The 21,364-nt window shown below is 44.7% G+C and overlaps 1 protein-coding gene across 1 annotated transcript in view; it reads left to right on the top strand.

Annotated features, from left to right (window-relative positions):
• Positions 1–21,364, top strand: part of LOC137886671 (zinc finger matrin-type protein 3-like) — a 35,550-nt gene that overhangs the window by 1,480 nt on the left and 12,706 nt on the right. The window contains exon 2 of the mRNA XM_068729228.1: positions 16,387–16,680. Coding sequence (XP_068585329.1) covers positions 16,389–16,680 — 292 coding nt within the window. The 5' untranslated portion in view covers positions 16,387–16,388. The remainder of the gene's footprint in view (positions 1–16,386; positions 16,681–21,364) is intronic.

Raw genomic sequence — 21,364 nt, 5'->3', positions numbered from 1 at the left:
GTGAGGCTGGTGGAGTTCGGAGTGTTTTTCTCGTACCTTTTTGTGATTCTGTCGGGCTCTCGAGGGTGTGTGTGTGTGTGTGTGTGTGTGTGTGTGTGTGTGTGTGTGTGTGTGTGTGTGTGTGTGTGTGTGTGTGTGTGTGAAGGCTTGTATTAAAAGAAAGGCACTTTTATATAGAACATGTCATACATGAAATAAACTCACTTTTGACTTATGTTAAATACATGTCACATTCAAATGTGAAGGATAATGAGGAGCTGCAGTATGATTGAGATTGTTTTCAGGCTTTTCAAGTCTTCAAAAACACAATTTTAGTGACTTAAAAGCTTGAGTTTCACCAAATGATCTGAGAGGTCTTCTTGTTAGCTCATAGCTTTTTAGCGGGTACAACAAATTGCGGTACAAGGCCACCCAGTACAGTACTCTGTGGACCAAAACAATATTCGTCAAGGCTGTTATGCGGAGCACTGGTGGACAAGATATGTCTAGAAATAAGATGACCTGACCAACAAGCTGAGACGTCACCTTTTGGCTTCAGGACATTTTAGAACGCATTTTTAACTCTTTTTTTTTTTTTTTTTTACGCATTTTTAACTTCTTTTTTTTAACGCATTTTTAACTTCTTTTTTTAACGCATTTTTCCCATTTTTAGAATTTCCAATTTTTTTTTCTGAAATTTGAGTTTGCAAAACAATCCATAGTTTAATTTAGAAAATAATCAGCAGATTCATCTTTAATTAAGTTGGTTGTTGGTTGCAGCTCGCATGCAAGAGGAAATGACCTCATGCTGTAAATAATTGCTTCTTGCAAATTTAGTGAAATGGCTCCAAAGAAGCTCCAGCAAATATTTTCCTTTGTGCCCTTTACCTGGTGTTGGAGGTCTGAGAGTTATGAAAGACGTTTTTAGCAAATGTTCCTTTTTAGTTTGCATTTGCTCTTAAAGAAAAACAAAACCCATTAATTAAGAGACCAACACCAGCAATGTGTCAGTCCATCTCTCAGACCTCCTCCAGCTGTAAAAACAGATGAGCAACACATCATCTGTTGATAACAGGCTTTAAAATGAATTCCCTTCAACAGAAGGCCGCTGTAGTTTCTACAGGAGTGAATAGTGGATTCACTGGGGACTGTTTTCAGTGATGGATTTGGCGCTCCAGTGATTATTTTCGGCTGCAGGACTGTGTGTTTTCATCATGGTCTCTGATACGATGGGAGGATTGATCGCTCCAACTATCTTTTTTTGGGGGTTTATTCTCTTGAATGGATCCAGAAATGAAAACATTGATTTATAGATTTCAGAAAGAGGAGCCGTGAACGTTTCTACCTGCAGAGCCAGCGTTTACCTTCACATGCAGCCGGGGTTTCTACCGTCGTCAGAACCAAGACCACCATCCTGCCCCTGAGAACGGCTCACATTCACAGATCACTTCTAACCAAACACAGTGGCGATGAAGTCGACTGACCGGCCTGTCTGTCCTCTCCCTCCTCACCGAGCGATTCTCCTCTCTGTACTTTGGCATTTGGCCACGACCGTCTGTCTCAGTAAAAACCATCGGCTGTGAAATTGAGAATAATCATGTGGAACGAGATTGGGGACGGGAGCAGCTTGAGCTCCGGTCCTCCGCTGTCGATGAACTCGTGGCTCCCGCTGATAAAAGTCCACCGATTTTCAACAATCGGCCACGAAAACGTTTCTGTTGACGTGAGAGGAATATCGTTTTCTGTCATCGCCGCGACGACTATTCTGCAAGACTCGTCGCTCCTTCAGTGAATTACCCAGAGCTGTCTCTGTGCTTTAAACGGACGCTACGGAGACATCCCATTGGTTCTCACAAATCTCTGTCTTTATCCGAAGAGCCTCTGGATAGTTGGCAAGATGAAGCAGGACGATATGCTGTCATAAACGTTTTGTAATGAGAAAAACACAAATACATGGAGACCACTTAGCCGCAGAGAAACATCGTTGTCTGCTACCTTTTTATATTCTAATGCTGTTATACAAAATGGTTTATTAGATAAAAGAGGTCAAGTTTAATGTGTTGAGATTACAAACGAGCCAATAATAGGAATACTGTTTGGAATAGGACATTTAATGCATTGCTCAGAAATAAAACCGTTCTTAACATTTAAACAGTTTAATTATCAAACGCAGCCTTTCTTTAAACCCTGAATAATGCAAACCAAAATACACGGAGGTCACAGGTCAGCTCCGCTTCACTGGTACACATCCAGCCCTACCTGAGTACAGACAATTAGCACTTAGTCAAACACAAATCAGAGATAAAATACGTTTAAAGGAGAAGATGTCAGAGATGAAAAAACCACACACAACAACTAGATAACACTAAGCTGCTATAAGGACGTCCAAACTCTTCTTCACTTCCCTGCAAACATTTGGTGCGCGCTGCAAATGGACACTGCACTAGTCCACTACCAATATTGTAATACATATATAATCGTTTTGTACAAATAACTGTTCATCAAGCTTAAGAAAAAAGCGTGAACGTAAAGGTGCAGACGGAGCAACCGCCTGCTCTGTGGCATTTTTTAAACCAAACTAAATGAATTGATTGATCTAGAAAACAATCGGCAGATTAATGGCTATTAAAAACGACTTCAAAGCGTTTTTCTGTTTTCGACCAACGGTCTAAAACCCAAAGATATTACATTTAAAATGCCATTTTTGGACCATAAAATATTTGGCATCTTAACTAATTCTGTCGAGTGTTTCAGCTCTAATGAACACGGCTTCATTTAGTTAGATGTATACAGAGGAGACAAAAGAGATGCATGTGACCGACACTGTGACCAGAGCTCCACCCCCCCCACCCCCCCCACCCCCCGCCTGTGTTGTCAACACACATTTCCTCTGCAGAGGTCTGATAGTAACACGGTAGGACTAAACACTCATTCTGTGTGACTGATCTGGCATCAATGATCATTTTAAATGGGCTGTTCTGTGAAGGAAGCTTCAAAAGGTAAATGTGCAGCGTCCACCTTATCACCAAACCCCCCCCCCCACCTCAGACACACTGAAATGGATTTGTGCTCACGTCTCCCATCAAAGATGTCCCGGCTCTCGTTTTCGCGTCAGATGACGGCCTCCTCCACAGCTGCAGAGCAGAGCCACCTCCCCGACTCGCTGCTGACACGACGCCCATAACGAGGTCTGTCAGCCGGAGCCGAGGGTGTGAAAACAATCCTTCAAGGTGCTGCGAGAATGCAAGAACGCCAACAAAAGATCAGACATGTAAAGACGGCACAAGAAGTCAAATCTGCAGAGAGACAGGCAGGCTGTCTGTCTGTGAGACCAAGTCAAATGTTTGGTCTCACCTGTGAGCAGTTTTCAAAGCTCATCTCCATCGACGGCATGAAGCTCCTTCCCTGAGGTTGGATCATCAGCGTCCCTGTTTGTGTTTGGACGAACATGAAGGTGTTTTAGAAAGCTGTTGATCCTTACGAGGCGCTAAACACACACACACACACACACACACACACACACACACACACTCTTTATTTCACACACAACAAGCTATTCTGTGAAATAGGACAACGGTCTTCTCTTGAGTATTTGCTGGCAGCAAAATTGTGTTTTTACATATATCACATTTTACCTGCGTTTAATGCTTAAATAAAGCGGGTTCACATTGTCTTACACGTGGACGCCCACTCTGGCTCCTTGATGTCTACGTGTGACACGGCAGCGCTGATGGATAGCTGCTCTCTGAGTCCCCATTATAGGAACAGAGGGGACAGGCAGACACCTTGAGGGCTGTGTGGGATGCTGAATGTCCGTGCGGTCCATTACCTCTCCATTCCCCCGTGGCTGCGTTGCAGGTACAGATTCAACGCAGCAGGCAGCTGTGTGTGTGTGTGTGTGTGTGTGTGTGTATATAGTGTATAGGTGTGATGAACGCCTACATATACGTGTGTGTGTTTGTATGCATAGACCTGCGCAATGCAGTCATGAGGATGTATGACTTAGACAAAATTAGAGAACAAAATGCTTCCTCAAGCTAGTGTAATTATGAAGTTATTAAATCCAAAATGTGCCTTTTATTGAAGATGAACTATGGCCCCTCCTGGAGAGAGTTCAGCTGCATGAATGTGTGTGTGTGTGTGTGTGTGTGTGTGTGTGTGTGTGTGTGTGTGTGTGTGTGTGTGTACTAACCCGCTGTAATCACACTGCCTGCTGGAGGTCCTGTGAAGCTCCACTGTCACATCATCTGAACGGCCCCTCTGTGGCTCCTTGTGCACACGGCGTCTCGAAGGCAGTTTTTCAGATAAATCTTCTTTTTTTTGTTAAACTGTAAAGCTATGTGTACCGTGGTAATCTAGAAGAGCTTCACCGTGTGCAGCCGGATAAATGCTTTGTTAGCGGCACGCAGCATGGGCTACATGACTGAGTCTTTGATCAGAAAGCTTTTGCTCCGCACCTGATTCGTCACGCGCTCTTCCTCCAAAACGATTTTTGCTCTTTTGTTCCTCGGTTAAATGGCGCGTTTGTGTGTTCTCTCTAATGGCCGTCACTAGCGAACACAAAGGAGCGGTGGAGCAGGCCGAATGAAACAGCCGTTAACGTTCACCGTGACCGAATCACAGGGAGGGCGACGCCTTCTCTGTGATAACTCGCTGCTGTTTAGCCTACAGCTAACAATTAAGGGCTGATAATGAATTATTGTTATTGGGTTTTTTTTGTATATTCTGAGAGAAGTGACGTTCCCTGTTATTGTTCCTCCGTTCCCTGCGGAGCGTTTCAGTCTGATGATGCTCCATAATGTCTCATTGTGCAAAAAATACTCCCGTAAATATAATATAATATATATAAATATAATTTTAACAGTTAAATTTGGTCAGTATTGTGCAGGAAGTGTCTTTCAAATTTTTTCAATTGAATATTCGGTCACACATGCACGGCTAACTTAATGTCAAAGCCAGTTCTTAAGAATAATCTGATAATGATCCATTAGTTTAGGAGTTATTTATGAAAAAAAAAAATATTTCTAATGATATCTTATTTATTGCATACTTTTGGTGAGTGTGACCACCAGTGATGCAGACAAGACAGAGGCCAGTTCAGAGAGAAATATTGTGAATATACAAACACCAAAAGTTAAAGGATTAACCAAAGATTAACCATGATATCCATATTATCACCTTTAAGCTGATAAGATATTACATGTGTGTAATATTTGAATACAAAGACGTCATCTACTGCCTTCTTCATGATCAAACGTTAGAGGCTAATAAGAATTTGACTCATTGGTTGAATAAGCTGCCCAGTGCTTCTCCTTAAAGAACCGGTGAGATAATTCTAGCAATTAAACCCATCTTACCTGGGGAGTGCACCTAATTAAACGTCGATCCAATTCAGCCCGTCGGGGGTTCCGATGTGAGATAAGAACTCTGAAGATGGACGATTAGTGGAACGTGAGCGACGGAGAGCAGCGATCTCATCCACAAGTCGAGGATTCAAACGTTGAATTTCTCCACCGTGTGACTGAATACCTCGGCAGTAATCATCGTAAGTAATAATAGATAATGAATTACTAATGCAGGAAGCCAAGAGTCAACACAGTGACAGTTATAGCATAAGCTACCATACATATTAGAGGCAGTGTTACTACTGACGCCACATGCTTTGATAACTTTCACAACACCCGATTCCTCTCTTTAAACCTCGAAAAGCTGATTCTTGTTTTGGCCTCTTGGGGGCAGCGCAAACAGGTTGTGAACAGCTGTTTAGGCTGCTTTTCAAAACTATTACGTTTGTGCGCTGTTTAACAGGAGATTAAGACTCCCGAAACTGAAAGTCATCAAGTTACCCGTGAAGATAATTTGAATTACTAACGGTCGATATGAGCTGCCACCTGAATGTTTATTACCCAACAGCTACCCGAGCTGCAGTGTCACTCACCGGTGCACCAAACTCATTTCTCATATTCTCACACTCTTTATTTTCCACTTGCACAGCGTGGCTGTCGTTGAGGAGAGTAGTCCTGCACAACACAGTGTGCTGCAAGGGTCTATTAAAATCTGCCTGGATCAACCCAGACTCTACCCAGACACCTCTGTGGTACTGAGCGCGTTGTTTTCACTATATATATCTATATCTGATATTTCTGACACTCCTGGGGGAAGAAAAAGCATTTGGCACCTATTGTGAGTGGCCTATATAAAGAGCCAGGGGTCACACGACCAGCTCCACACAATGTATATTTATCAGCTGATGACGCTGGACACGGGCGAGACGAATGGCTTGGAAAACCACCCTGAACACGTCTCTTAGTCATTCTCATTAGTCATCCCTCCGCCCACCTCCCGCCACCACTCCACACGGAAAGCATACGTTTTCCTCGCCAAACGGACTCGGCGTGCCATCGGTTCACAGAAACATATTTAGCTTTTTTTTTTTCTTTTTTTTGCAGTGGAGCCAAAAAAGCTGAAAATGCACTTTTTACACAGACAGATTGAGATGTGGAGCGTGTCTCTGCGATTTGAGACGTCCCTGTGTTTATCGGTGTCGTTGCGGCGGCTGATCTGAGAGCCGTCGGCAGAGCGAAGGGGAAAAAACAGGCAGGAAGTGGCTTAACCCTGCTCCGGCCCCCGGGGGCCTCTCCGCATGTAAACGCGTGTTCACGCCCCGTGTGCCGGTCACAGGAGAACTCGACAGTCCCTCGGCTGACATTCCTCAAATGGCTACCGGGGTGGTTCCTCAATGCCAAGCTTAGAATCAGGTTTTGTTTTTATTTAAATTGAGTGCCTTTTGTTTCACAGCTCATCATTCGAGGTTATTGCTCCTTTCACGTCACGTGATCCTGTAACAGATTACGGTCTCTGGCCTGCGTTTCTCTCCAAACGTTGCTTCGTTGCATCTTCATTAGAAGCAGAATGTCAGTCTACCTCTTCGTCTGCTGTTTGCATCCGGTCATTTGTAGAGAACTTTTCACGGTGATTTCAGACTTCACAAACAACAACCTCTGTCCGACTGTTTGATTTTAGGAAGCTTCCTGTACTGACCTCAAACATTGAACTGAATTAAATAAGACGACACAAAACCCCGCTAAGCCAGTCGAGACAGTGTGATGCTGAATAATCCCCGGTGAGCTCGCTCTCTTTGCTGGGTTGAATTTGATCTTCAACAGACATCTGCTGAACTCTCGGTATGTTTGTTTGCTGCTCACAGGATGGAGCACAGGAAACATAATGGCTTCATTTTATTTTGAATTCTTGCAATAAACCCCCCTTTTTGTTAAATGTATCTAAAACTATTAAAGAGAATTTAGGTCAAGTCTCGTTTTGAGCGTGGAGAGGAGGAGGAGGAGGAGGAAGAGGAGGATGACAGCAGACTCTCACCAGCCCACATGTCCCGGTCAGAAGAGACAGAGGACAGCACAGTTGTCTCAACTACTCAGTCTCATCATAATCAGCTGTCCCTCTCTGAAACCAGCCACGTTTCATCATTTTAAAACCTGATATATATCGCATGCTTTTATTTATGTTCATTCTTGAGAGTTGAGAGTTTGATTTAACGCATTCTAGTGGTGATTGTTTGAGTATAAATTCAATAATCAGTAGAAATAAGTGAGTGTCTCGCCATTGACGCTTTCCATATATGAAAAATATATAATATAAATTTGGGCATCCTGATGGTTGAGTGTTTTAGGAGATGCTCCACGTTGCCCAAACGTTTCCTGCTTCTCTCTCCTCCCTTCTCTTACTCTAATACTACAACATCTATTTTAATTTCTAACAATACATCTGAGACTTAAAATAGATAAATTGGTTTAGACCCATTTTTTGCAGAAAATCAAAGCGGCGTAAAAAAAACATTACAATCCAAAAAATATGAGATGTCATCCTGTCTTAAAGGAATAGCTCTAGTTAGCTTAGCTTAGCAGAAAGACTGGAAACAGGGGGAAACTGCTAGCCTGGCTCTGTCCATAAAGAGCCCCTGATAGTTGAATATTCTTTATGCAAAGATAAGCGTATCAAGCTAATGTGTATTAAATAGAACGTCTTTTATTGAATGCCGCGCCTTTTTTTTTTTTTTTTTTTTGCATCTTCTACCTTTTTAAGATTATTTGCAAATTCTGATTTTGATTACCAAGACTCTCTCTCCTGTTTGCTTCTGTTTGCATGCGTCTAAATGCAGCGTTAGCGTTGCACTGCTGTCACTCATGCACAGGTCACATTCGCTTCGGTCCCCCAAAGAGGCCTCGGGGCTCTCCCAGATGGCCCATGACAGATGCCCACGATCGCTGTTGCCCTTGGTTGGAGTGCAGTTTGTCCCTCTAGATAAAAAAAAAAAAAAAAAAGTCTCCTCACCGAGTCATTTTGGTTTTCCACAACATCCACTCCTCTCCTCCTGCACCGCTCCTCCACCTTGGCCTGATCCCACGTCCTCTGCTGCCGACCAAAGGCTTTGATCCTCATCGAGGACTTCTTCTATACCTTAATGTCTCTGTCATAAAAAACATGGCGTCCTATCTCCTCCTCTAACCCCGTCAGACATACGTAGTATTGAATCATGCGTAACAGTTTGCGGTGAAAGAAGGATACAAAATGAGCATTTCTGCCTGCTATGATTTAAAAACATGTAGAGACTTATAACACAGAGACCTGATCTGTTTTATATGTCAGCGTCAATGACATGCAGGAGCTCTCAACATTTCAACTTGTTGTATTTCTGTCTCCATGTGACCGCCGGGCCGCACGCTAGAAGACGCTCCGTTTAAGAGACTCCACCTGGAGGAAGGAGATTACATTTAGTGTTTACATCACACGGAGCACTAATGTACCGTCCTCTTTTTTTTTTAAGTGAATGTGTCGAGGTTTGTGCAGAAAGAAGATTAAGTGCGAAGACGGGGATTTATTCTGAAGAGGCCGCTGGGTTTCTCCGATTAGGAAACGGTTTGTGCCAAAATGTGCCGTACATATATTTTTTCACATCGCTGATGTCCACCGAAGCAAACAGTGGGGCTCTTTGGACAAAAGATGCATTCATGTAATTAATTCTATTTAGTTATTGCATTTGTAATATTGCGTGGCAAATGCTGGTTATTACATCCTACTACATTTGATTATAGTTCACCAGTGTCTGTTGAAAATACTTATTCAGTTGGTCTTTACAAACTAGTGTAAAATAAAGTACTTTCATACATTTTTTTATATAAAATACTGAAAAGTAACTGAAACCATAAAGCCCAAAAAGTCCATGGCTGAGAACCGCTTCTTACCTTCTGGTTTGAGGCGACGTCAGACAGATGCTTCTCTAAAGTTTTAAGGTCAAAATGTCAAAGATGGCGGCTCACGCTTTGTGTGCGGTCGCCGCTGACGGACAGGTGTCGTTTAATCCTGCAAGTAAACCACGACGGCAGCTGCTCGTCAGTCTCACAAGGGTAACGTACGGCAGCCTGTCGGGATCAAACGGATCGGCGTAATAGACTGACCGTACGCGTGTCGGTGCATGATGGTTCTGTGCAGGTATAGCAGGTGTGTGTGTGTGTGTGTGTGTGTGTGTGTGTGTGTGTGTGTGTGTGTGTGTGTGTGTGTCTTGCTTGTGTTTCTATCAGCATGTATGTCTGCTGCTCATCTCCTCTGACTCGATGCTGAAGTCGTGTTTGAGATCCGGGTTAAAATGGGATTTTAAATTCTGTGTGAATATTATTGTACATATTCAACACAGCGTTTGAGAAATTAGAAATAAATACTTGACCTCAGCGTTCATGTATAACATAACTGGAAAAATACTACATTGTTGATTGTAATTTCAAAGTAAAAGCTTTAAAAATCACATTTGTTTGTCTAGCGATGATGTGATGGATTTTGGTATTCAGCAAGCCTGTTGGGTTGGATGAGTAGCCTGAATACTCTACGGTACTCTGCCAGAGAGGTGTAGCAGGCTGGGCCGTCAGGTCCTGTGGAGCTTTCCAACACACCAGAGACGGTGACGGCTGATTGGCTGCTCCACCTCCTCTCTGGCTGTCCAACGAACAGACACACTGTGTGTGTGTGTGTGTGTGTGTGTGTGTGTGTGTGTGTGTGTGTGTGGTCAAAAGCATGTTTAACACTATCTATTTGCTTATTGTATCTGAGGCTTTTCTGAGAGAGAGAGTGTGTGTGTGTGTGTGTGTGTGTGTGTGTGTGTGTGTGTGTGTGTGTGTGTCTAATTAAAGAGCTGGCTTGTCAGAAACATGTTCGTTCTTTGTTTAACATTGGACCTAATCTCCTGCTACAGAGGTGTGTGTGTGTGTGTGTGTGTGTGTGTGTGTGTGTGTGTGTTATCTGGTGATTGCTGTGAGGTGTCCACAAGATGGATGCCAAACCAGTACAGACGTTTGTTGGGAATTTAGCCAAGCTTCCCCAGAGACTGTGTGTGTGTGTGTGTGTGTGTGTGTGTGTGTGTGTGTGTGTGTGTGTGTGTGTGTGTGTGTGTGTTGGGGCGGGGGGAGGGCGTTTTTTACCATCTTGTGGGGACATCAATCTGATTACAGTCACATTGTGGGGACTAGTGTTTTTTTTCCCTATAACATAAATCATTACATTGTAGGTCTAGGTCTAGACTGTCAGCGGTTATGGTTAGATTAACTCTCCAGGAAATGAGTGTAAGTCAATGTGATGTCCCCAAAAGTCATGAAAACACAACTCTGTGTGTGTGTGTGTGTGTGTGTGTGTGTGTGTGTGTGTGTGTGTGTGTGTGTGTGTGTGTGTGGCTCCACAGCATCTTGTCACGTCATCATTTTCAAGATATGAATGCGTTTTGCTAAATAACCTGGTTCAGAGGGTGAACGTGTTCTGTTGCACTAAAAACTCATCACAAAATAATGATTCAGCTGTTGCCATGTTTTATCATTATTATGATATTCTTGCTAAACACTAGATTGAACTGGAATTGTCCAGAAGCTTTAATCTTGTCCCCAAACACCCACATGTTATCTAACAGAAAGAAATGCAGAAGTATTTTTTTAACGCTACTAAAAGAAGTCTTGAAGTGGTCAAGCACAGCGTAGGTACCGGCAAACGATTACACTGAATTGAAAATTTTTATTTTATGTTAATTTTCAAAGCTATTTTCATATGTAAACATGCTCAAGAATGAATAAAAAACGCTAAATTGAAATCAATAATTTCAATAGCCCGTTATGTTTGAACATTGCGACACATCATCAGGATTCTTTTCGAGCTTCAAGGACACAAAATGGATCATTTTTTGGAAACAAAAAAAAGAGACATGCGAGACAACCTGAAAAAGCTGAATACACCCTGAACGCATCACGCTTTGACTCATGGCGGCAGGCGGTGATGGGTGGAGTCAGCAGTATGTTCAGTATGTATCATTCATCATCACAGCTGACATTGACTCATGTTTTCCTCCCTTCTGTTGTCGGGTTGTGTTTGTCGTCCTTGCATCTCAAAAGGCTGAGAACCTTTTGTACAGAAGTCTCTTTCTTCGCGTTAACGTACAAATACATCCCATGTTCCCAGAGTCCAAGGCAGATGTAGAGAGTGAAAACATGCAGCCTCTCAACGGCTCCCACTCACTTACCTAACCGAGTGAATCACTGCATTCTACCGGTGGAGCGCGTGCAGACGGCCTCGTCGCAGCGCAGAGCGCCGCTCGTTGCAGTGCGAGCGGCGCTCTGCGCTCTGAGGGTCACGGAGCGTCTTTCTGAATGGCTTCCATGCACCTGTGTGCAGTTCTGCTTCACCGAGCCCTCGAGATGAGTCACCCTCCTCCTAAAATCCACCGCAGAGAGAGAAACATCTTCACACAACTATTCACTTCACCACTTTATTTAAATATGGTGTTCTTTATAAGGTTGGCAACTCATTTATTAACCAGTTTATCATTTATATAAGCACACCTGCACCTCGTTTCCTCATTCATACAACTCTTTATTACTCTGCCAATCATTTCAGTTATTATCTTGATTATTTAGAGAATAGCTTTGTCTGTAAAATGTCAGAAAATAGTGAAAAAATACCCCGAATGTGTTTGTATTTGTCAAAAACCCAAAGATGTTCTGTTTACTGTCGCATAAGAGAAAGTAAAGCATCAACCAGAAACATGTTCAGGCATATTTCTGGGGTTGTTAAATGACTGAAATGATTAAACAATTATTTAAATGAATTGCAGATTAATTGTGAATTGTCAGCCAATTGATGTATGATGTCTTCAGCTCTGATATATATATATATATATATATATATATATATATATATATATATATATATATATATATATATATATATATATATAAAGTCAACAATGCGTTCAAAGGTTCTCCATTACGATACGTTACATTTCCTTACAAAGTGGAATTGGGTAAAACTAATTAGTAATGCATACATTTCATTTCTAGGAGACGTTGTTGGTTGTTGGGTCCATGTTACACTCACCAGAACCAGTCCATGTACTGGCCCCGCTAGTATAATAGACCTAGAATCCCCCCCATTGTTCCCAATACATGGATTCAGTACCCAGAGCAGCAGAACCACAGCATGCAGAACCGATTACTGTTGGAGCAGGTTTGTTTTTTGGGACTATCGATGTCACAGTTTTAAGGTCTTAAAATAAAACTGCGTGAATGTGAAATGCACCACGGTTTGGACCGATGTTACTGGATTCATTTCATCCACATGTCGGTGCAGAGGTCGCTGCGTCGTTCTACAGCGTTCACAGTACGCGTTGCCCACGTTTCTTCACCCGCCGCTCAGTGAAATGTGGCTCTTTTTGTCCGTTTCTTTGCCTTCTCTGCACAAATTACAGCATAATTGAGCTGCAATTTGTGTGAAAAAGAGGCTCCGATTCATGTTTTCAGCGGCTGTGCCGGGTTGCCTGGCAACACAACTGTAATTGTAGTCCACCTGTCGATCAGTTGTTCAGAATGTCTTTTTTGACTGGAGAGACGTGTTGGCGTTTTTTGTACGGGGTGAATTTCTTGTTGTTTATTAGAAACAACGACCACGAATATTACTCATATTCCTCCTCCGTCCACTGGAGCTGTGATGGCGGCCGATAGTCCTCCTCTTCACACATCTGGGTTAGTCCTGCTTGTTCCAGGAAGCCTCCTAGATCACAGACCAGAGAGAGCAGCTCCTTCAGGCCGGTCTAAACAAACGGCTCGTGTCTCTGAAATGTATTCTTATAGTTGTGTGCGATTTATTACGGATTCAACAGGCTTTGACTGGAGAAACGGGCCGTTAAGGAACAAAAACTCTGACTTGAAGCCATGAAGCCTTTTTAGTGTAATAGATCTAGAGTTGCAGGGACTCAAGTGCAGCTATATATAGAGAAGTGCCGTGCTGTACTGAGTCCCCTTGAGAAGATAAAGGACAATGATCCACGCGCTGACAAGTGCTTTAATCACATAATGAACGTAATGGAACAAGATCTTTTTATACGGCAGAGAGCACCTGTTGATTTGGAAACCGTTTTACGCGTAACTTAAGAAAATCCCCGTTTTGTTATTCTTTGCGATGCTAAAGCTTCTCTTCCTCTCATTTTGTCAAAGCGCAGCGCGAGACGTGTTTCCATCCCCGGGGTGAAACCGGAGCGCGTGAAGGCAGGCAGCGCGTCACGCAGACGGAGGAAGCTAGCTGCCATATTTATAGCCTCTATCCACCACCTCACCTCACCGGATCAGCACAAGAATAATAAGAAATGACATTTAGTGGCTGTAACTTCTTCTCTCAGCTTTTCTTAACCATAGAATGAGACGTGAAGACTGAAAGCTCAGACCACGACTTCTCAATCTTTCAGCTTTTTTTAAAAGTCTCACCTGCAGATTTTGTCTTTTTGCAGATATTTCCTCCCAAGAACTGTGATTGACAGTACCGGCCCACTTCGAGCACCGCATTGAATATAGTCCGGCAGTCATATGTACCAAAAAAAATAAAATAAATGGGCTCAGCTAAGTAAAGAACCACACGCACGTCATCGAGCGTGATTAATGATCCCTCGTTCACGTAGAGACCCTCATGCTGCGTCTACAAGCGACTCCCTTTGATGGAGCAGTTTATGACGTTGACGGCTCATTTCCAGGCAGCTGTCTCGGGCCGTAAAGCGAAGACGAGGAGCATGAGAGTGACGGGCGGAGTTAATTGTTACACAGAGAGAGGAGACTCAGGCCTACAGGCAGGTCAGCTTTATTGTGGCTTCTCTCACGCTTGCTGTATTTAGTCAAGCACACGCTACTATAGCGCGGCGTGTGTCATGCTGGTTTGTTTGTGATTTCAGCTTCATAAGGGTCATGGGGTCAGAGACAGAGAGACAGAGTGCGTGGAGCAGCGTTTACGACCTTTGCATAAATATTCTTGGCTTTGTCTTTCAGCCAGGCGGGCTGATGAGTGCCGGTATTTAAAGAGCTGCCGAGGCCAAATAGCTTCACTATTAAGTGGACAGCGCAGCAGATAGTGCGTTAAGAGGTACCGGTGTACTGGCTTTTAAACAAAGTGGTTCCACGAGACGTGGAGATCCTGCTCGGGGTTCACCTCCAGCCACTGGGTCGCTGTACTGAGCTCGTTCTCCTGCACGGAGGATAAACCCAGTGAGTAACGCATAACCATTTTTAAACCTGTTTAATCTCTCCTATGCGGTCCAGTTGTGCTGCAGGTTTAACAACGGCAGAAGTACATCACACTCTGTGTACGAACTGTCATGTATCCAGTGCACTCGCTACTTCCCGAAGTCATGCATTTTGACAAAGTTTGCTATTTTAAAACGGTGAAGGGTGTTCGCTCCGCAGCTAGAGGGCCGAGCGGTGCCCAGCTCTGCCCGCTCAGGTGCCAGACGGGCAGAGGAGCTCTGGCCGTGTTACAAAGTGCCGACAGAAGTCAGCAGCTGCCGGCCGGCTCGTTGTTTTATAACGGAGGTGCCAACTGGACCCCGGCTGACCGCATGATGAGAGGAGGGTGACGGAGGATTTACACGTGAACTGGTGACGCTAATGTGCAAATCAAAGTTGTTAACTTGATTTGAAAACCTTTATTGATTTATGCGCTGCCGGTTGAAGTAATACGTTGGTTGACAGTTCTCTATATTTCATTAAAAAGTTGATTGACAGGAACTGATTCTGGTAGTTGTACCTTCCGTCTCGGCTCTGAACTGAGGGACCGTGTCGATGCAAACCACCTCTAAAGTGAGTTAGTCTGCTCACACTGACCCCGTCTGCTGTCTACACATCGATGCTGCTCTGTCACGGCAGAACCTCCACCCACAAAAGACTTTGAAGAAAGTCTGAGCTGTCATCCAGCAGCTGTCTGGGAAGAGTAAAATCATATGTGTGCCTCGGCCTCCAAGGGAAACGGTCATGAATTTTAAAAAAAACATTTAAATTTAGATCATTTAGAAAATGTTATTTCATCTTCTGGACATTTGGATGCCCCAAAAAAAAAAGCAATTTGAAGATTTGGGATTGAAAATCTGGATTTTCTGTAAAAGTACAAAAACAGCAGATGAAACACATTTCCTAAAATGTAATCCAGTCTGCATCACGTCTCCTTTAAAACATAATGGCTGGTCCCATATCACAGCAGTGGCACCTTAACACAATCCTGAGGAGACACCTAGTGGGTTCGTGTCCCTCGGCCGCAGAATCACATCGTTCAAATAATCACGGAGACGGGCTTTGAAGTCCACGGCGCCGGTCGGAGGGCTGATGAATTCCAGTGAACACATTTCCCTTTCCACTTTCATCTTCCCAACAGTCAAATTGAATTTTCAGAAGATTTTCACGAGTGAAGGCCTCTCATTGGTGGGGGGGGGGGGGCGTTCAGTGAGGCGGAGGATGAAATGTCCAGCTGCATGAGGACTTAACTGATGCCGTTATCATGTGAACCGCACCAAAACAAAGAGTCCGGCTAGACTCTGGGAGACATTTTCCACAGCAGAGCTCGCGATGCGGCTGCAGATTGATTCACGCCGTCAGCCTGACGTTACAGGTGTTGAAGCTGTGTGTTCCCCGAGAACCCGATTCATTATCTGATAAATCAAGAGGAGCTGCAACAGGAGACCCGTCTGCAGACTGAGCTCGTCTGTGTTGTGATGCTGCGATGTGTCCTTAATAGGACGACGTGTAGACGAATCCGAGTGATGAGCATCTTTTATCTGCCTCACAAATCACTCTTGTTTGGTAAAAAAAGAAATATCAAGCAGTGTAATGGTGGTGCTCATATAATTGCAGTTGTGAATCACACTAAAGAAAAAGACCGGCGCCGCTCTGAAAGGAGCCATGCTGCGCTGTTGCCCCCCTGTGGACACTTTAACAACATACATTTTGAAGAAACATCTCACATGGGAACTGAATTGTTTTTTTGACAGCACATGAATCGCTAAAACTTGTGCCAACGGCCTTTTTTTTTTCTCCTCTCCTTTCTCTCCAGATATGAAGTGTCCAAAGAGCCCCGACTGGCCGGACGGCAGCCGTCCTCCCAAGAGCCGGGAGGGACAGGAGGAGGACATGGAAGAGGAGGACGAGGAGGAGGAGGAGAGGAAGGTGGCGGCGGTGCACAGGGCCAAGCGCGAGCGACGTCAAGGCGGCGGTGGCGGCGGCGGCAGCGCCACTGTGTGCCGGGTGTGCAACATCCAGCTGAACTCCAACGCCCAGGCCCAGATCCACTACCGAGGGAAGACGCACCAGAGGAGGCTGCGGCGACTGGCGAAGGCCGTCAGCACAGGTGAGGATGCTGTTTCCTCTATAGAACCACACGGGGTTTATAGAGGTGTGATGCTCTCGTGTTAATAAACAGTTTCTTCATTTTAATATCTGTATCTGTAGCTCGCGATGCGGTTTAATTCTGTACTTGAAAAGTGAGTCGTGTTAAGATGGCGATCGGATGAGATTAAGTGTGAGCTTCAGCAGACGATCACCATTTTAATTGACGTTTCAACTCACAGAGACACAAAGAGGCCAGGAACTCCCAGTTGAATGTGGGCATTTCTGGTGTAACTAGTAACAATACTAATGGCTCCATTGTGTTGAAGTGTCAGGGAGACATCATGTGCACTACCATGGTGTTATTATTATTATTATTATTGCACCTTTTCCACTGTTCATGCATTGAAATGTCTGCTTTTAAGGACGTCAATTGTCGAGGGCTTGAATCTCAAACATCGTGGTGTTTTGTAATAAAGCAGCTGGAAATGATAATGTGCCAGTTATTGCTGGAGAGGAACAACATTGACCAACACTGTGTGGAAGACTCATAAACTGCTTCAAAATGACCACCGCTCTGAACATTATGAACTCCTCCAAATCGCTGTTTACTGCAGCGCTGCTGTGTCGCTGTTTTAATCATTCTCCTCCATAAGAGGGTCTGTTTACGAGTGCTGGAAAAACGTCTCTTTGTCTTTCAGTCTCATGCTCAGTCTTCAGTCGTTGGTGCTGGAGTTTGATGTGGAGTGCAGGTACTGGGTCTGGCTTGTACACGCTTATCTGCTCCATAGACAGAAGGGTTTATGCAACATGAAATATACGGTTTGGAGTCAGATAAGCGTTGCTTCTCCTTTAGCTCTGACTATGCAACTTGTGCAAATACAGGCTCTTCAGCAGAAGCTGAGCTGTATAGTTTGAAGCGTAATAGTCTTTCAGCAGACCCCGAAAACGTCACCCTGATACCCGACGCGCCTTCTGTAGTCCGAGAGTTCGCTAAAAGTAATTGTTCTCGTTTGCCGTTATGCGTTCAGCACATCTACTCTCTCAGGAGAATCCCCTCAACACTTCCCAGCTCTTTGTGCACACCTGTTCTGATGACGAGGGGCCATTAATCACCCTCCCTCGCCGCCACCTGTGTCACTCTGCCACCGTGACCCGCTGGATCAATCAACACTCGCGCTGGCCAATAAGATGGCGCTCTTTAATGTTGATTCATGAGGCTGTCTGTTCCCATCCAACGCGAGGCATGAAATTAAATTAATACTATACCCATTGTTTAATTTCTCCCTCGCTTCCACCTCATTCTGTTATCATCAGAATGTTATTGACTGTTTCTGTGTCAGATAATAGCTTTTTGCAGATCATCATTCATATTTAAAAGTGTTAGACTGATCCAGAGCAGGAGCCAGTGTTGGCCCGTGTTCACCCACCTCCTGGTTCTGACTTTCTACTTCTCTGTGAACGTCACCAGGTGAATAGAAGTGACGGGTGGCGCCCTGTAGGGTGGTGCAGGGACGACGTAGAAGTCAGCGCTGCACCGGTTGTTTTCGACAAAAAATTGCCAGTTTGGAAACGATCATTTGGAATATTACGTCTAACCAAAAAGCCCATCGACTTTAAGATGAGGGAACCTGAAGTGCAAAACCTGATTTCCATCTTTTAGGACTCGCTCCTGCAGCGCTCTGTTGTGCACTTGTTACCAGTTTTGGACACAGCCGCGATGTTTTTAGCGCCAGGGGGAATTAGCCACTCCAAAATTGGGTGAAAATGTAAAAATCCCAAAGTTATGATAAAGACGGATTATGTATCACCGGAGACATCTTCATGCCGTTTGCTTAAATAAACCAAAAGGTGAAGCCAGCAGCAGAAAGCACAGCGAGGCGCTGCACCACGGCTGCTTTATGTGTCGTGTGTTTATACGGCAATTTCACACTCCAATTGGAGTGAACACTGGATTTTTTTTGTATCCACATGACATCACCATGGAGCCCTCTGTGATGATGGACTTGACTCGATGTGTTTATCATGATTACTTCCACTCTTTCAACATGTCACAGAAGAAGGAAAAACGCGGGTGAATTTTACAGTCGCTTTGCATAAGGAGCCGTTTCAAGTCCACTTTGTTTTGTACAATCGACACAATGCGTACTCAAAAACCTGCATAATTTATGTAATTGGGTCACAGCTTATGTATGACGGTGGATAGCTGTTGCCCATCATTTAGAGACTGCATTGGCATATTTATTTGACTGAAGAGATTTATTATCCGGAGACGAGTGTCACAACAATCTGAGGAAGTGTGAACGTGACGTCTCCTCTGCTCCGGTTTGCTGGTGAAGACAGCAGGGAGACGTTTGTTCTCCCTGCTGTTATAAACACTCTTACATATACACACATGTTGGCGGAGGGCAGTGCAAAAAAAAAAAAACCCCCATTGTTCATTGTGCATCACTGCATGGCTTCCATCGGGCACCTGGGTTGAGAGATTAGACGTCAAGCGACGGCGTTTAAACACCCCGACCCGCTGCAGGCCGCACGGGTCGGAGCCATCGCATCCAATGGCTGATAGTTAAGATGAGACTCGCTCACGGCGCTCCCTCGGGGTGAAGGGCGGGGGGGGGGCGGAGTGATTTCACACCGGCCGTGTTTGAACTGGTGAAATGAACCCTACGGTGTTTAACCCCTTTTTGTTTGGGGCTTGTCGTGAAATTGACGACACCGCGGTCAAACGACTGCCGATCCTAAAAATAGCCGTGAAATGGTTTTATGTGGAGCAAAAATGCAACTAGACCATAGGCAGAGAAACAGCCTTTAAAGGACGGAGACCGACCGTGTTCTGTACTCCTAAACCTGCAGCATATGTATTTTTAATATATATAATTGGCTTATGAAAATGGCAGCCAGCCGTGTCTTTTGTTAAGCCTTGAGAATAAACAGGACACACACATGGCGTGTTTCAAACGGAGGATGAGTCGAGTCCATTAAGTGGAGCGTTGGTATAATTCAGTCTGTGCCTAATAACACCCGGCCCCTCCCCCACAGCTGAACGTTCCCTTTATTTAGTCCCATGGAGTGATTGCTGAGATGATTTTTAATAGGTAGTGCTTCTCACTGGACCGGAGCCCCCCCCCCCCCCCCCCCTCCTCCTGCACTAAGCTGCTGAACCGCTGCGGAGTCCTTTCGGTGCAGAAGTTCTGGTTTTCAACTTTTCTGTATGATGTGTGGATGCATATGAACTCATGAGCATGAAAGTGCGTTATCTGACATGTTTCTATCCTGCACAAACACACATTTAAGAGTGGAGCTACAGGCACATAGTGGTGCACCGGATCTTAAGTGCTTTTTAAGTTAAATTAGCTCAATTCAGCGTGCAGCTGAAGATAACAGCCCCTTCCAGAGACAAACACCTTTATGTTAATCTGAAACATTTGCCCTTAATTTCTGCGTTTACCTTTCGAGTCCCACGAAGTGGCCGATCTGAACGTCACGCCTGCAACGCCGTCCTGGAGGCGGCGCTCCTTGCAGTGCTTTGCTGCTGTTTTTTAAGGGGGTATTTATGTTGCCTGGGAGGAGGTACAACCTCAAAGGATGAAGTCAGGGAACAAAAGGTTATTGTGCTCAGCTAACGCCACAGATTACGTGACTGTAACATCATTGCCTGCAGGCGTACCCTGCAAGATGTGCACCGATATGCATCTTTGTCTATTTTTAGGAGTGTGTATACGTGCTGTGCACGCACCGCTGGGTTTCAGCGTAACCTAATGTGACTGTACTAGTTCCAGTCTTCTTTGACTTTGATTTTAGACTGTTCAAACACGCATCCTAAATCAAACCTGAAAATGGTGTCCGTGAGAGAAAGGCACATGCATGCTGAAACGTACTGTGTGAGCTTTATTTATCATCTGCAGTTTTTTTTTGCTGCTTGGCCTCATTTCATACAGCAAAGTCCGCTTCGCGAAAAGCGGCCATTTTTTTTAAGACGTCACTTGCTTTGTCATCGACGGCCATTCTGCACAGGCCTGCAGGAAGGAGCGGAGCCGCAGACGGAGAGTCAGAATAAGCGCCGCTCGCCCATTTCCCAGTAGTTCTGACTTTGAGCCGTTGCCATAGATGGCACCAGAACCCCTCAGGGACCGGCTGCGTCACCGACAGGTCAGTGAGAGTCTGAGAGATCACCCAGAGAGCTGAAATCTGGATTCTAGACTCAAATTTTGGGAGGTGAATTAGATTTAGAGCCAAAAGGTTTTGTGAATCATCATTTCTGTCTCCCTTCACACATGTCCACACAGGAACATGGAAGCATGCACGTTTAGTAAGTCCACCGCTGGATGAAGGCACGCGGCGCCGGAGCCGACACGCAGTCGCTCTGCTGGAGGCCGGCTCTCTCCCTGCGCAGGCGCTTGAATGCAGCCGGCTGAAATCAAGTGTATAACTGTCAGGACTCGTCAGTGTTGTGCTTCCACAGCCACGCTTATTCAAGTGGACAAGGAGCCAGCAAGGAGCGCACAGGGCAGACACAAGCAGCGTGTGTGTGTGTGTGTGTGTGTGTGTGTGTGTGTGTGTGTGTGTGTGTGTGTGTGTGTGTGTGTGTGTGTGTGTGTGTGTGTGTGTGTGTGTGTGTGTGTGTGTGTGTGTGTGTGTGTGTGTGTGTTGACGACGCTTGTATATGACATTTGAGGCCAGGGTTTCAGGGCACAGTCTATGAG

Source organism: Cebidichthys violaceus, unplaced genomic scaffold (genome assembly GCF_023349555.1).
Source record: "Cebidichthys violaceus isolate CVI_PGR_0920_01 unplaced genomic scaffold, fCebVio1.0.p SCAF_45, whole genome shotgun sequence".
Classification (NCBI taxonomy): Eukaryota; Metazoa; Chordata; class Actinopteri; order Perciformes; family Stichaeidae; genus Cebidichthys; species Cebidichthys violaceus.
Note: the sequence above shows the minus strand (reverse complement) of the source record. Positions and strands in the feature narration are given on the sequence as shown.